Raw genomic sequence first — 14781 nt, 5'->3', positions numbered from 1 at the left:
CATCCATCAGACAAAGCGACAGAGGAGGCAACTCTATAAAAGTCCCATCTTTACAGCATTTTTGCTCTCTGTTTGTTTTCAGAGGGGGAAAGAAAAGTCAGAGAGAGAGAGAGAGAGAGAATAGGTAATGGTGACAGCAGAAAACTTTTAGACTTGTTAGCTGGGTTTCTCTGTTTATTTATCTCTGAATTTCTTGGATAATGGTCATTCTGAGGATTGAGCACTGAAGGTAAGCTGAAACATAAGGCTTGATTGGAACCAGGGATTGTGGAGTGTTCTATTCAAAATCTTAATTTGACATATAAGCTTCTGGTGTTTAAACTGGGGTGACTGTTAATCAATTCATAATACATAATGAATTGGGGGAAAAAATGTTTAAAAGTACTTTCCCAAAAAAACCAGAGTCCTTTTTGTTGGAGATGATTCAGACTGAATTTCCCAGGTATAAAAAAAAGGTTATTTATGTATGCTACTACTGCGGCTCATGTTGTGTTAGCCCAAAAATGGAAAACGAGTGAGGTCCCATCTAAAGAAGAATGGCCACTTAAGCTGACAGAATATGCGCAGCTTGCAGACTTAATATATAGAATTAGAGAACAAGAAGAACATACGTTTAGAGAAGATTGGAAAATGTTTATTGAACATTGTGTACACCTGAAAACATTGGCAGCATGAAGATAAATTCAACAGTGTAAATAAGTTTTGATGGATGCAATAATGGAATACTGAATGGTTTAGTTTTTGTAAAATATGCAGGGATTGGTATTATTCAAAATGAACCATGGAAAGATAAGAAGGGTAGTCATTTATATTTTGACGATGTTTAAATGAGTATTTTAAACTGTAAAACAGAACATTTAATTACAAACACACACACACACACACACACACACACACACACACACTGGGGTGACTGACCAGGAACAAGAACTTGGGGTCATATTGGACAGCTCAATGAAGATGTCGACCCTGTGCGTGGCAGCTGCGAAAGGGGCAAATTCCATGCTAAGAGATCATTAGGAAAGGGACTGAAAATAAAACTGCCCATATAATGCCATTATATAAATCTTTGGTGGATGTGGAATGCTGTGTATAGTTATGGTCTCAACACCTCAAAAAGGATTATTACAGGAAAGGGAAACCAAATAATCAAATGGGTAGAGAAATTCCTCTGTGAGGAAAAGTTGCAACGTTTGGGACTTTTCCGTTTAAAGGCAAGGAAGAGGTCACATGATAGAAGATACACATGCCATGGAGAAAGTGGATAGAAAAAGGTTCCCCATCCTCTCTGATAACACTAGGGCTGGACCTAGAAAACATCAAAGAAGCAATTCTTTTTAAGGCATTGCAAACTCTCTGGTAGGGAAAGGCAGGACTCCACAGCGCCATCTGGTGTCACAGTGTTGTATCTCATATACAACGCATATAAAACGCTTTTTCTTTTCCAATCTTGCCGAGTCCTGAGGCATGCAACGAAGCTGAATGTTGGAAGATTCAGGGCAGAGAAAAGAAAGTCTTTTTCCATGCAGTGCATAGTTAAACCATGGAACTTGCTTCCACAGGGAGCTGTGATGGCCACAAACTTGGGTGGCTGCAAAAGAGGCTGTCAATGATTACTCGCCACAATGGCTACACTCTGCTTCCACAATCAGAAGCCGCAATGCTTTTGTACCCACTTTCTGGGAACCACAGGAGCGAAGAGTCTTCTTGTATGAATCAGGAATTGTATTTGGTTGAATATGATTTTGTGGGGTGATAGACGGTCTTTGAGCGCCCTGCAATGTTGAGTACTTGTCTCTCCTCAGGATTAGCAAAAACAAAATAAGGGGGTGTGTGGAAAAAAAAATGCTTTGCTTTGCTTAAATGACACAGTTCTCCGAATTCAGTTTTCTCTTTCCGAAGAATTTAATACCTGGTGGTGATAACTCTTCTCTCCTTACCCACAACACCCTGGCCTTTGGGGGCCCCCTCCCCAGGCAGACCCTTCCCCTCTGGTCCTTCTGCAGGAGGAAGGCCCTCCTCCCGAGCCCCAGACCAGCGAGTGGTCCGTGATGTTCAACTTGATGGGAGGTGGGCTGTTGTGTGCAGCCTCCGGCCTGGTCCTCCTCATCGTTGCCACGGCGACAGACTTCTGGATGCAGTACCGCTACTCAGGCAACCTCAGCAACCAAGGCCTCTGGCGGTTCTGTGTGGGGAACAAGTGCCACCCCCACACCATCACACTCGGTAATGGGGCGCTGCACAAGAGACAACTTTTAAGAAAAAGGCTATTTACTGCATTTGGATCCCTCATATGAAAAATGGTTCGTGATGCCCATGAGAACACATGATTAGCATGCAGGCAACCCGCTTCTGAGCAGGAAGCCAGTGTGTGAGAGAACCGGTGGTGGTGTAGTGGTTAGAGCATTGGACCAAGAGTTGGGAGAGACCAGGATTCAAATCCCCACTTGGCCATGAAACTCACAGGGTGACCTTGAGCCAGTCACTGTCTTTGTGGGTACATAAAGAGCAAAGGTAGCCATTTTGGTCCAAAATCACAGTTGTGGAATAGTTATTGGGACCAGCCATGCAAGAGGTTACACACAACACAGAGTGAGGGGGAGGAGAATTTCCAAAAAAATAATAATACAAAAATACAAAAATTGGGCTGACAATGTAGCCATGAGGTCAGTTTGTAGATTCAGCTCTCCAGACCACCTTTTGCAACCAGTGACCAGCTTTGCCTAAATGTATCCTCAACAGATTTGGGCTAACCTATCCTTAGCCAGAAGCGGCTTAGTCACGCTGGCCACGTGACCCGGAAGCTGTCTGCGGACAAGCACCGGCTCCTGGCCTCTTGAGCGAGATGAGCACGCAACCCCAGAGTCGGTCACGACTGGACCTAATGGTCAGGGGTACATTTACCTTTACCTTTATCCTTAGCTTTGCTTGATAATTATCCTTACTCTTGGCTAATTTTTTAAAAAAATTAAGTTAATATCTTTGGCTATTCACTACTACCCTATGTCCTGCCACTTGGATAAGAAAAAGCACCCAGCTATCTTACAGAGGGACTTCTAGATCCCAATTTGCAAAATTCATTAGGTCTACAGCCTAGTAATAATTATCAACCTATTTAGCAACGCTAATGCTTCTAGATGTTTTTTTCATGGCTAGGTGGATCAATCCATTGGCAAAAGCAGTTATGGAAGCCAAGCGTAGCTAGCAGGCTGCCTTGACAACCTGAGAATCTGTCTTTGCAAAAGTGGCCCAGTTCAAATGTTAGCGCATGTCCTTCTATACTGTAATTTTTACAGGGATATATTATCCTGATTTACATCTCCAGTACTTTCCTCACAACTGGGGAATTCGGACAAATTATGTGTTTCAAGTTGAATGGCTCATTCCAACTCTAAAATCTGACATGGTTGTTGATATAATCTCATTTTACATGCTAGAATTTGTGTGCCTGCATATTGTGATCCCCTTGATAGGGTTTTGTGGTTGTGGCTGTAGAGCATCTGCTTTGCATGCAATCCCCAGCATCTCCAGGTAAAGATCTACCTGCCGCTGGTTGGTGCGCACAATACTCAACTACATGGACAGATCCCTGTGTTCCTAACCCCACTTGAGGTTAAGCTAAGTCCCTGGCTGGCCTCTCACGCCTACCGACACCTGATGGGAATTGAACAGGGAGTTGCACACAAAGGATGTGCTCTGTCACTGAGCCCCATCTTGAGGAGGCGGAGGAGAAATCCCTAAACCTCTAGCTTGAGTCTGGAGGCAGGGCTGGGCTGGGCTGGCAACAACAGCCCCTGCAAGTCCACCCCACAGGGGTGTAGCTAGCTGCTCTGGCACCCAAAGTGGCAAGGGCAGGGTGATTTGCCCAGGGGGGTGGTGAGGCAAGGCGCGACGAGCTGCCCACGCAGTCCACTTGGTGGACGCAAGCCCCATGCTGCAGTTTTGGGCAGCGCGGGGCGCTGAGCCACTGTGTCACTCCCAGGAGAGACGCATGGCTTGGGCGCGCTGCAGGCCAGGCCCCATGGTAAGTGCCGCTCCCCACGGTGTGCATTTTGTCACCCCCTCAGGGATGACACCCGGGGTGGGGCAGGCCACACCACCGCACCCTCCTTCCTATGCCCCTGCCGCCCCCCTGCCCTTGCCCAGCCTGCCTCTCCGGATTGCTGCTTCTCACTGTGCCTTCCTCCCTGCACAGCATTCTGGGATGCCACCAGAGCCTTCATGCTCCTCTCCATCCTCTCCTCCTTCGCCGGGATCATATTGGGGCTGACCATCTACTCCAGTAGTGCCCGATCCACACGCACTCGCTCTGCAGGAATCACACTCTTGATCGCAGGTACGTGCTGAAGTGCAGGTGGGTTCCCACGAGGCAAGTTCACAGTGATAACAGCAAGAACCTTTACTGAACAAACAGAACTGGACAACAGGGGCAAAGCAACTGCTTATATACATTTCTGAAGGCCTGGGCCACTCCCACTCCCAACGTGATTGGCTGCCGAAACTTCCAAGCTGCGAATCATAACTCAGAGTTTAAGGGCCAATGGCAGAGGCCCAAATCCTGAAATGTTCTGTGATTGGTTATCATGTATCGAATCAGAACACAGAGGCTCAGAATCCTTAGTCCAAAACTCAAGCTCAGGCAAACACAGACCGCTTAATACATAACACGGGCAGCAGGCTGGAGAAATCCAGATTATTGAACAACCCAGAGCAGAAACACTAGCCTGCTATGCTATACAGCTGAGTCCTCAACTCTTTATAACAGTGCTTTGCTTCCTTTAAGTTGTGCTTTGTCTAAAATTTGCCATTTAGTTTTTCAAACCTTTTTTGTAAATTCAGTATTAGAAACTATCTTTGAGTCCTCAATCCTTTATTACTGCGCTTTGCTTCACCTAGGTCTAGCTAGGATTATAATACTTCAGAATTTTTGGGAGTTCTACCCCCCTTTTTTTTAATTTTGGTCATTTAAGGTTTATGATTTTTCTATTTCCTTCTAAGGAAACTGAATAGTTCAGTGAAACGAGGTTTTTAGCTTGCATCCCGTTAAGGCTTTGTTCAGTTTTAGGTTTTTCTAATTTTTTCCTTAAACTTTTTGATTCTTCTAGTCGATTACTTCTCGTTTCAGGGATTTTCACGGTATTTCATTTGTTTTGTGCTATGCATAGGGCAGCTGTCAGCCCCCGGCTGACTCTGCCTCTCCTCCCCACTCCCAGATCTACTTGCCAGCCTTCACTTACCTGGTGCCCTTCAGAATTTTTGTGTGGCATTTCTGCTCCGATAACCCCCAAACCTCTACTTGCAAGAACCCTAAGAATCCCAGCAGTTGGCCAAAGGTCCTTGCTGAGAAAATGGGATGTGTGGAATGGAATGGTCCCCCCGCAACCTCACTCTGGGCTCCTTCCCTGTCTGTTCTTCCTTCCTCCAGGACTCTTTGCTTTGCTGGGTATCTCGGTGTATACGGGAGTGACAGTGAGTTTCTACGGAAAGCGTTACGCCGAATGGAGGTTCTCCTGGTCCTACATTCTGGGATGGATCGCTGTCATCCTCACCATCTCAGCAGGTACCAGGAGTGCCCCTCAGTTTCTCCACCCCAAACATGGGTCTCCTCACTAACTTCAGCTGTCTACTGGATCCAAGGGGCATTATGGTCTTTCCAAAGGAATTTATTTGCATTTCTTTTCCTATGTTATTTACTTATGCTAAGGATAGGATAGGGAGCCCGCTTGCTACTTCTACTACCTTTGAAAGCTTGGGTGTGGCAGGCCGGGAGAGGGCCTTCTCTGTGGCAGCCCCTAAGCTGCCCACAAAAATATACCTGGCACCTTCATTACACAGCTTCCAACAAATGCTGAAGACACACCCTGGCCTTTGACACATGGGGTGTATATTTTAGGACCCACCTTATTTCTGAGCTTTTTAAGTTGTCTTAAACTGTTTTTAATATTGGGCTTAAATTATTGTAACCTGCCCTGTGACCTTAGGGTGAAGGGCAGGTGATAAATTATAAATAATAACAATAACTATATGGTAATTCCCGTGATTCACTGGCTTCCCCGTTCTCTCCTCAGGTGTGTTCCACATTTGCGCTGTCCCCAGGAACTCATCTTCTGACGGCTCTGACGTGGCAAGCGGCTGACCCTCTGGGATGCTGGCCCAATTCCATCCTGTCCAGATGTCTGAGATTATTCCCGCTTGGGACTCCTGACTTTGTCGCTGCCTCTTCCCTCATAAGCCCTCCCCAGATTGTCTTTCTGGATCTGCACAACAATTACACAAAAAATCAAGAAGGTTGCTGTTGAGATGCTGGGGGAAACCCTATAGAAATGGTTCTCCCAGTGACGTTGCCACACTCTCAAGGAGTGGTTGAAGTGTGATTGAATTGCACTGCCATTTTTATTTTTATTTTTAGGAAGGAGCTGGCTTTTCAGTGGCCTTGGCAAGGGACTCCAGCTGAGTCTCCATGAGCCAATCCCTGCAACAGCCCTTGCCAACCCCATGCCCTCCAGATGATCTGTACTACAACTCCCATCAGCCCCAGCCAGCATAGCTATTTTGGACTACACCGTCCATCAGGCTCAGCCAGCATGATGGAAATTGCAGTCCAAAACATCTGGAAGGGGAAGGCTGATCCATACACTTACTACTGCATTCGCATTGAGCGCATTCATCCCCAGGCCAATAAGGCTTCAATCCCATACCAGTTTATCTGGCACTAAGCGTCACTGAATTCAATGGGACTTACTTGTGAGTAAACAGGAATAGGCTTCCTCTGCGTCTCTCTCAGGTAAAGCTATAATTTAAACTCCCTGTTTTCACCTCTTTTGCACTGGGCAAAACAACTGGGAGGAAGGCTAGATAAAAACCATGATGCTAGGAGAATAGTGAGTAAATAAGTATGGTTCAGCCATGACGGCATTCTTGTTATTGGTGCAGAGCCGCTGTCATTTCTCTCCCCAGGCCTTTGTCCTGCCTCAGCTCTCTAGTCCAGGTTCATGACATTTGTGGCATAAATTCACTAGAGGGCAGCAGCTACCAAGCCAGTGGAGGATTCAGCAATGTGCAAGCAGCAAACCTCTGGTGTAATCAAGTGCATGTGGTGGTCTGCACACCAAACATTTAAAGCACATGACCTCCCCCCCCCCATAATTGTTTGTTAAGGGTGCTGGGCATTGTAGCTTTCTGCGGAGTAAACTACAGTTCTCAGCATTCTTTGGGGAAAGCCATGTCCTTTAAATGTCTGATGTGTGCTCAATCTATGTCAGTGTGCTTGCTGATGCTCCCAAGGTGTTCAGCCCGAGGAAAAAGGCTTTTGGATGCTGGTGTGGAGACAAGGCAAACCTAGCCAGTCTCTCCTGTCAATTTTGGACAAAACCTGGGCTGCCTCACCAAGGGCCTGTGCAGAGGGCCACGTTGTTTTCCCAAGTCCTTGCATTGAACAGGAAAAATAAACACCCATTTTCTCTCCAGTGTTTGCTTGAGCTGTGATTCACATGGCCCGTTCACAAGGTACACACCTCCTTAGTCACCGGGGAGCACTTGTGGGCCATTCATGTTTTGCCTGCAAATCAGGCCACGAATGGAGTAGGCGACTGTGGGAATCATCCCATGACTGACCACATGTGGCATGTAGAAGTACCTAACAAAATATTCCTTTGGACCAAATCACACTGGACTGGGATTCAAAAATAGCAACTTCCAGTCACTCTTGGGTGAGTTGTTGTAGGTCAGGTGGGCAGTGGCCAACTGATCAGGGTAGGGGGAGGTGGAAGGCTGTCCTGCTCGCTCCTGAGCCTTTCGCAGCACCTGGCAGGTGCAGAAATAGAAGGTTGAGACTTTTCATGTTGTGGAGTCGAGCTGCTGCTGTTAAAGGCATGGGAAACAGGAGCTGGCAACTCTGGTGGACGGGTGTCACTTTCTTTTTCGCACACACTGTTTCAAGAAAGCAAAGCGCCGCAGTGCTCAGGATTTTACACACAGTTCAAAGTGCAGCTTTTATTACCATAGTTTTCTCCTGGGACCTTTTCGTCCCGGAAACCAAAGGCCTTTCGGTTCCATGCATGGTGTTCACAATGTGCCGTGAAAAGAATCTCTCTGAAAGAAACTGTTTTGACAAAAGTGGGAGAGAGCAAGAAGGTGCTATTTTAGAATAGGAATCCTGCCAGCGTGCTTCAGCCTTCCCCAATCTGCTGCCATGTTTTTGCTATTTTGAATGCATTAATTTGCTAGCATCGGGGGTGGAAAAGGGGGGGTGCATCTGTGGATTGGATTAGGGTTGCCAGGCAGCTTGGCCTGCTCCTTTGCACAGGAAATTGGGGGACAGAAATAAGGTGGTGGCATGGAGAGCCAGATTAAATCCTTTAGAGGCCCTAAGCACTGAAAAGATTATGGTGTCCCCCATGCAATTAAAAAATAAAACAATATTCAATTGTAAAATAACATTTATTTTTCAAACGGACACAGAAATTGCATGTATGCTGATATGTGCATGCATGTACATCACATGCAACACGTGACAAGGTTTGATTTCCTCACATTATTTCAGTCTATGTTAGTAGGGTGCCCCCCTGGTTTAGGTGAGGATAAGGGAAAAAATGAGAACAGAAAATTGGGAGTTTGTACCGGAGCATAAGGAAGTCTCGCAAAGTTCTGCTCTCCCCCATGATGGCTACTTTGATGTCTCTTTTGAAATAATCAAATGCCAATTAAAATAACAGCAACAATCCGTTTCTTTATGTGCCGCTGCATTGCTGGTGCCCTGAACACCAGCTAAGCCTGCCTATTGGGTAATAAAGCACTAAGGGCGAACACGTGCTGGAAGCTGTTGTTAAAGAGGCAGAGGAGCCGGGCTGGTCCAAAAAGTTGGCCACCTAACCCTGGAGCAAAGGTTGCGGGCGAGGGGGCCGGGGCGCATGCGCAGTGAAGCGGACACCTGGCAAGAAGAAAAGAGCAGGTGGGGGCTTTTTTTGCGCTTCACCTTTTGACTGCGGAGCCAAAGCGTCGGCGGGCCTGGGACTTACTGCAGCGGCGGCGAGGCGCGGAAGGGACACGCGCGAGCCCCTTTGCAGTCGCTTGCCTGCCTTCCCTCCAATGCAGCAACCTGCGACAGGTAAAACTTTCTGGGCTCGAAGCCAGCGAAGTGCATATACTTCGGAGATGAGCCGCTTTTCCCAGCAGAGGGATTGCTTTTCTCCAGCTCTCCGAACAACCACTAGGCGTCTTTCCCCGGCTTGTGCTTCTGAATGCAAAAAGAGGGGTCGGCCGTCCCTTCCACCTTATAATGGTTGCTTATACAAGCCCCTACTGCTGCATAGGGCATGCGGCACTCACCTTCACTTGAGTCTGGTGACCTCCGGGTGTTTTGGACTACAGCTGCCATCTAAAATAAATCAATAAATCGGAATTGATAGTTCAAAACACCTGGCAGTCACTAGACTGGGGAAGGCTACCCCCCAGTGGCGTAGCGTGGGGGGTGCAGGGGGGGCCGGCCACACCGGGCGCAACATCTGGGGGTTAGGGGGCGCAAATCCACGGGTTAGGGGGCGCAAATTACTTGCCTTGCCCCGGGTGCTGACAACCCACGCTACGCCACTGCTACCCCCAGATGCTGTTGGAGTACAACTCTCATTTATTTATTACCGTATTTTTTGCTCTATAAGACTCACTTTTTCCCTCCTAAAAAGTAAGGGGAAATGTGTGTGCGTCTTATGGAGCGAATGCAGGCTGCGCAGCTATCCCAGAAGCCAGAACAGCAAGAGGGATTGCTGCTTTCACTGCGCAGCGGTCCCTCTTGCTGTTCTGGCTTCTGAGATTCAGAATATTTTTTTCTTCTTTTCCTCCTCCAAAAACTAGGTGCGTCTTATGGTCTGGTGCGTCTTATAGAGCGAAAAATACGGTACATTTCTAGCCCACCTTGCCCTCCAAGGAGCTGTAACACGGTTCTCCCCCTCCTCAATCTCCAAAACAACTCTGTGAAGTGAGGTGGGCTGAGCGGTGCAGTGACTCACCTAAGGTTGCCCAGTGAGTTTCGTGGCTGAGTGGGGATTTGAACCCTGGTCTCTCCCAGATCCTAGTACAGTGGTACCTCTGGTTACAGACGCTTCAGGTTACAGACTCCGCTAACCCAGAAATAGTACCTCGGGTTAAGAACTTTGCTTCAGGATGAGAACAGAAATCACACGGTGGTGGCACAGCGGCAGCAGGAGGCCCCATTAGCTAAAGTGGTACCTCAGGTTAAGAACAGTTTCAGGTTAAGAATGGACCTCCAGAACAAATTAAGTTCTTAACCCGAGCTACCGCTGTAGTCCAACACTCTAACCTCGGCCCCACACTGGCCATTCCTATACCCCTGGCCAGCATCTCCAATGGTCAGGGATGATGGGAGTTGTAGTCCATCAGATATCTGGAGGACACCACTGATAGGCTTCCTCCCCAAACTAAGTTCTCATGGTGGCCAAATTCCCATAAGGACCTAGGACTCTAGATAGACTGCCTCTGGATCAGAGGGGGGGTGTTCCGTAAGAAGAGCCTGCTGGATCATGTAGTCTGGAATCCTGGTCTCGCAGTGGCTAACCAGATGCCTCTTTTGGGAAACAAACAGGACCTGAGCACAAGATCACTCTCCCCTCCTGCAGTTTTCAGCAATGGGTATTCTGAGGTGCACTGTATCCAACAACAAAGGTGAAATGCAGACATTGTGGCTGGTAGCTATTGAGGGCACCCCATTGGCTATACTTAACCTACACTGACTTGCAGCAGCTCTTTCAGTCAGGTGCTGTGCTTAGCCCTGGAAATGCCCGGGATTGAACCCAAGACCACCTGTATGCAAAGCAGATGCTCTACCGCTGAGCTACAACCCTTCCCCGTACACTTGGGAGCATCATTTAGGAGGCATTTCTGCTTGGAGGTGCCAGAGATCTCTCGATGCACTTGAAATGTGTGTTTTCTGATGGGTTGGGTCACTGCCTTGAAGCTACTGGCCTTCAGAAACTTTGCATTTCCAGCACTCCAGCTGCTGGCGCGGGCCGATGACGTCATCAACCTACGCCTGCAGGTAGAGTAAGGGCAGAGCTGGCAGTGAGTAGCCATAGAACCTAGCAGATTACGTTGCCCTCACATCTCAGGATGCCTCTGTGCCTGTGTGTCGGGCACCTTGGGCACTGGAGTTCCCCATAAGCAACTCCTAGAACGGTTGTGTTTGTAGAATTACAACAAGAAAGTAAAGACTAACCAACAATGGAAAAGATCTGTGGGGAAAGGAACATGGCTCTCCCCACGCAGCAATGTGAAAAGAGCCAGCAGGATCAGGCCAGTGGCCCAACTAATCTGGCATCCTGTTTTCACAGTGGCCAACCAGACGCCTCTGCTGGGAAATCTGCAAGTAGGAGTCAAACACAACAGCACTTTCCTGTGGTATCCAGCAACCGGAAGCATTATACTGGCTCCAACTGTGGAGCAATTGTGCACAGCCATCATGGCTAGTGGCCATCAATAGTTTACCTCCCCCATGAATTGATCTAACCCTCTTTTAAAGCCATCCAAGTTGGTAGCGTCACTGCCTCCTTTTATCTGTCTTGAATTTTCCAACGAGGTTGATCAACCTCCTGTACAGGAACTTCATTTAATGAATGAGGATAAAATGTGGTCATGGGTGGGGTGGGGTGGAGGCCCTGTGTGGAAGAGGTCTGTTTATGGAACCCATGCCTGTTTATGGAACCCGTGCCTCCTGATTTGCTTACACGGACGTAAGCAAGATCATATCCAGTCTTTATTGAGATTTCATTCTGATTTGTTTGCAGGGTAATAATAGGACAAGGACATTTGTCCTGATTTCCTTGCAGGGTGTTTACACGTCTTCCTGCTATCCTTTCACTCATTCCGCACTTTTCAGTGCATTTCCCAGTTCACTATCCTAACTGCAAAAGAAGAGTCCAGTTTCTTATTTCTTAAAGTTGATTTGTTGCACTATGGAGACATAGCTTTGATTCACTTTAATTTTTGCCAACCTGCGTTTCCTGGTATGCCTTTTGAACCCCTCCCGCAAAATGGCAACAGCCTGAGAAAGGCCCTGTGGCTAATAGCCCAAGCATTCTCCAGTATTTTGTTTGTTTAAAATATACTGCCTTTAATGAACCGCTCAAGGCAGTTCTCAATAAAATCGTTAAAATAGATTGAACATACAATAGAGAATTGATCTTTATTAATTTCTTTTAAACAAACTGCTCCTCAAGGAGGCTTTAAAACTAATCAGTGCAGGTGAACTTTTTTTACAGCAGATCCACCGAGGATAAGGCTGTCCGTGGTTGGTATCCATGATGGCTGTTTGCTCTGCCTCTGTGGTCAGAGGAACTAATGCTTCTGAATACCAGTTGCTGGAAACCACAAAGGGGAGAGGCCTCTTGTGTTCCAAGCTTGCGCACAGGACCCAAACTAATGGATTCCAGTTGCAAGAAAGGAGATTCCAACTAAACATCAGAAAGAACTTCTGACAGTAAGAGCTATTTGACAGTGGAACGGACTCCCTTGGGAGGTGGTGGACTCTACTTCCTTGGAAGTTTTTAAGCAGAGGTTGGATGATCATCTGCCATGTTTGATCTAGTTGAGATTCTTGCGTTGCAGGAGGTTGGACTAGATGAGCCTTGGGGTGCCTTCCAACTCTCCAGTTCTATGATTCTGTCTGTCCGACCACTATGAGAAGAGGATGCTGGACTAGATGGGCCAGTGGCCTGACCCTGCAGGGTCTCCTTATGTTCTCATGACTGTCTCCAGTATCAGTGACGGGATGTCCCAGAAGACCAGTTGAGAGTGCTGCAGTTTTCGTGTTCCACTTCTGGACTTCCCATAGGCATTTCCATGCCAGTGTTTAAACAAAATGCAAGACTAAATTGCCGGATCCAGCACAGCTCTCCTGGTGTTTTTAACGGCAGTCAAACAGCAAACTAGATGCTGAACCAACAAAACAACAACAACAACACGGGGTGGCAGGTGGAGAGAACAACATCTACTACCTGATGCTTGCCGTTTTAAGTGGATGCACTTCCCAAAGGATGGAAGACTGCCGTTTCCAAACAATGAGAAAATGCAGTCTCAACACCTGGGAAACAGTAGCATTTGGCAACCTGGTGCCCTCCAGATGTTTTGGACAGCAACTCCCATAGAAAACACCAGGTTGGCAAAGGCTGTCTTACTGCTTCAAGAAAAGTGCTCCTTCAGGGGAAAGATGTCTAGGTTTAGAGGACCAAGCTGATTTTTCTTGTAAGAAAAAAAAAATCATGTGTGTGGTGCGTGGGGGGGTGGGGGTGGGGAGCAAAATCTGACCAGGATGAGCTTTTCCAGTGAGGATTGAGTGACCCACATAACTCCTGACTTCCTGGTGTCCGGCTTTCCCTTTGGCCCTTGAGGAATGGGTCAGTGGGGCAGGGGAAGGCAAGCTCTGGGCTTTGGGATCGGAGCTGGGAAGCTTTTACCCAGGAAGGTGATGCCTTGACACCGCTGGTGAGCTGTTCTGGCACTGGACTGTGAACTCCCTTCGCTTTTATAAACGAAACCCGCCTCCCCCCCCCCTTGAGAAACACCTGTTTAAACTTGCCAAACAGGTTAATATTCTCTCTCTCTCTCCATTCCCCTCCCTCTGGCAGTTCGTGGAGAACAGGTTGTGGAGTTTCAAAACAGAGCAGCGATTGCTCAGCACCATCAAGGAGCAAGCCACTGCACCAACGCCGCCGAAGAAAGGGGGACCTGACCACCCTCTCCTGGACACCCCACAAGAAAGACCCATTTCCCAGGAGTCACGGAAGCATCGAGCCTAAGGATGGCAGCCCCCTTGTCCCCCTTTCAGCTGGCATGATCCCTCTCGCCCTGCTCTTTTTATTTTTAAAAGCTGAGTAGCTGTCTCCCCACCGCCCCTTAACTCGGCACTGTTGTCATTGAGAAGGCAAGGAGAGGTTCTTCGCCACTACCCAGCTGGCCACTTTGGTTCTAAAGCCTGCGGAAAGCACTTTGACAGCAGCAGCAGCAGCTGAATCAGCTGGTTCCACCTTGCGCCATGATCCGGAAAGTTTTCCTTCTGTTGCTGGCTATCCCCGGTAAGTCCTCGCCCTCTGGGCTCTTTTTCCTTTCCGTTTTACCCCATCCTCGACTTTCTCTACAACACACAGACTTTTCGTTGACTTGACTGTTGAGCTCTCTGAAAGAGAGATCGGGGTGGGTTTTTTTGTAGTTCCTTTATTTCCCACAGACCGACTTAGTGAGTAATTGGGTAATGATAGCTTTGCCTAATCTCTGCTGGGCTTTGGGGGGGATGCTTTTGGATGGGGGAAAGTCCTGCTTCGGTTTCGTTCCAGGCCCACCCACCCACCTTCCTAAGCCTTCCTTTATGTACCTGATGGGAAAGGCAGAGGGTGTGTTTGTGTGTTTTAGGGATCCTAGACATTGCTTGATCCCCTGTTGTTGACTTGCTGTGGATTAAAGAGCCTCTGCTTGATGTAGCCTGTTTTGTAAAAGGCAGATTCTTAAGGGGAGATGAGCTGGAAAATGAGATGCCTGGGGATGTATGTATCAGGATTTTTGAGGAAAGATGGACGGTTGTCAGTACCTTTTGCAGAACGAACTGGCCTGTGATAGTTCTACACATCTGCATTGTGGGGGGTTGGACTGGATGACCCTTTGGGTGCCTTCCAACCCTGATCTCCTGGGAAGTGAGGTGCTTCGGCATCCCAGGTTCTTGACCCCATCTGAAAAGACAAGCTGGGATGGAATCCCTCTCTTCCCTCCTCTTCCTGGAGG

General features: G+C 47.8%; 2 protein-coding genes across 2 annotated transcripts in view; both read left to right on the top strand.

Annotated features, from left to right (window-relative positions):
• Nucleotides 1-60: 60 nt before the first annotated feature.
• Nucleotides 61-7466, top strand: LOC310751529 (lens fiber membrane intrinsic protein-like). Its single transcript, XM_083590798.1, has 5 exons — nt 61-229; nt 1977-2226; nt 4196-4336; nt 5426-5560; nt 6069-7466. Exons 2-5 carry the CDS (start codon nt 2052-2054, stop codon nt 6134-6136), a joined length of 519 nt encoding a protein of 172 aa, XP_083446924.1. The 5' UTR covers nt 61-229; nt 1977-2051; the 3' UTR covers nt 6137-7466.
• A 1534-nt stretch (nt 7467-9000) lies between these two features.
• NECTIN4 (nectin cell adhesion molecule 4) overlaps nt 9001-14781 on the top strand; it is an 85786-nt gene continuing 80005 nt past the window's right edge. Inside the window, exons 1-2 of the mRNA XM_083589388.1 lie at nt 9001-9106; nt 13635-14081. Coding sequence (XP_083445514.1) covers nt 14042-14081 — 40 coding nt within the window. The 5' untranslated portion in view covers nt 9001-9106; nt 13635-14041. The remainder of the gene's footprint in view (nt 9107-13634; nt 14082-14781) is intronic.

Source organism: Podarcis filfolensis (assembly GCF_964270895.1).
Source record: "Podarcis filfolensis genome assembly, chromosome: 16".
Taxonomy (NCBI): Eukaryota; Metazoa; Chordata; class Lepidosauria; order Squamata; family Lacertidae; genus Podarcis; species Podarcis filfolensis.
The sequence above is the reverse complement of the archived record's forward strand: the minus strand, read 5'-3'. Positions and strand labels throughout refer to the sequence as shown.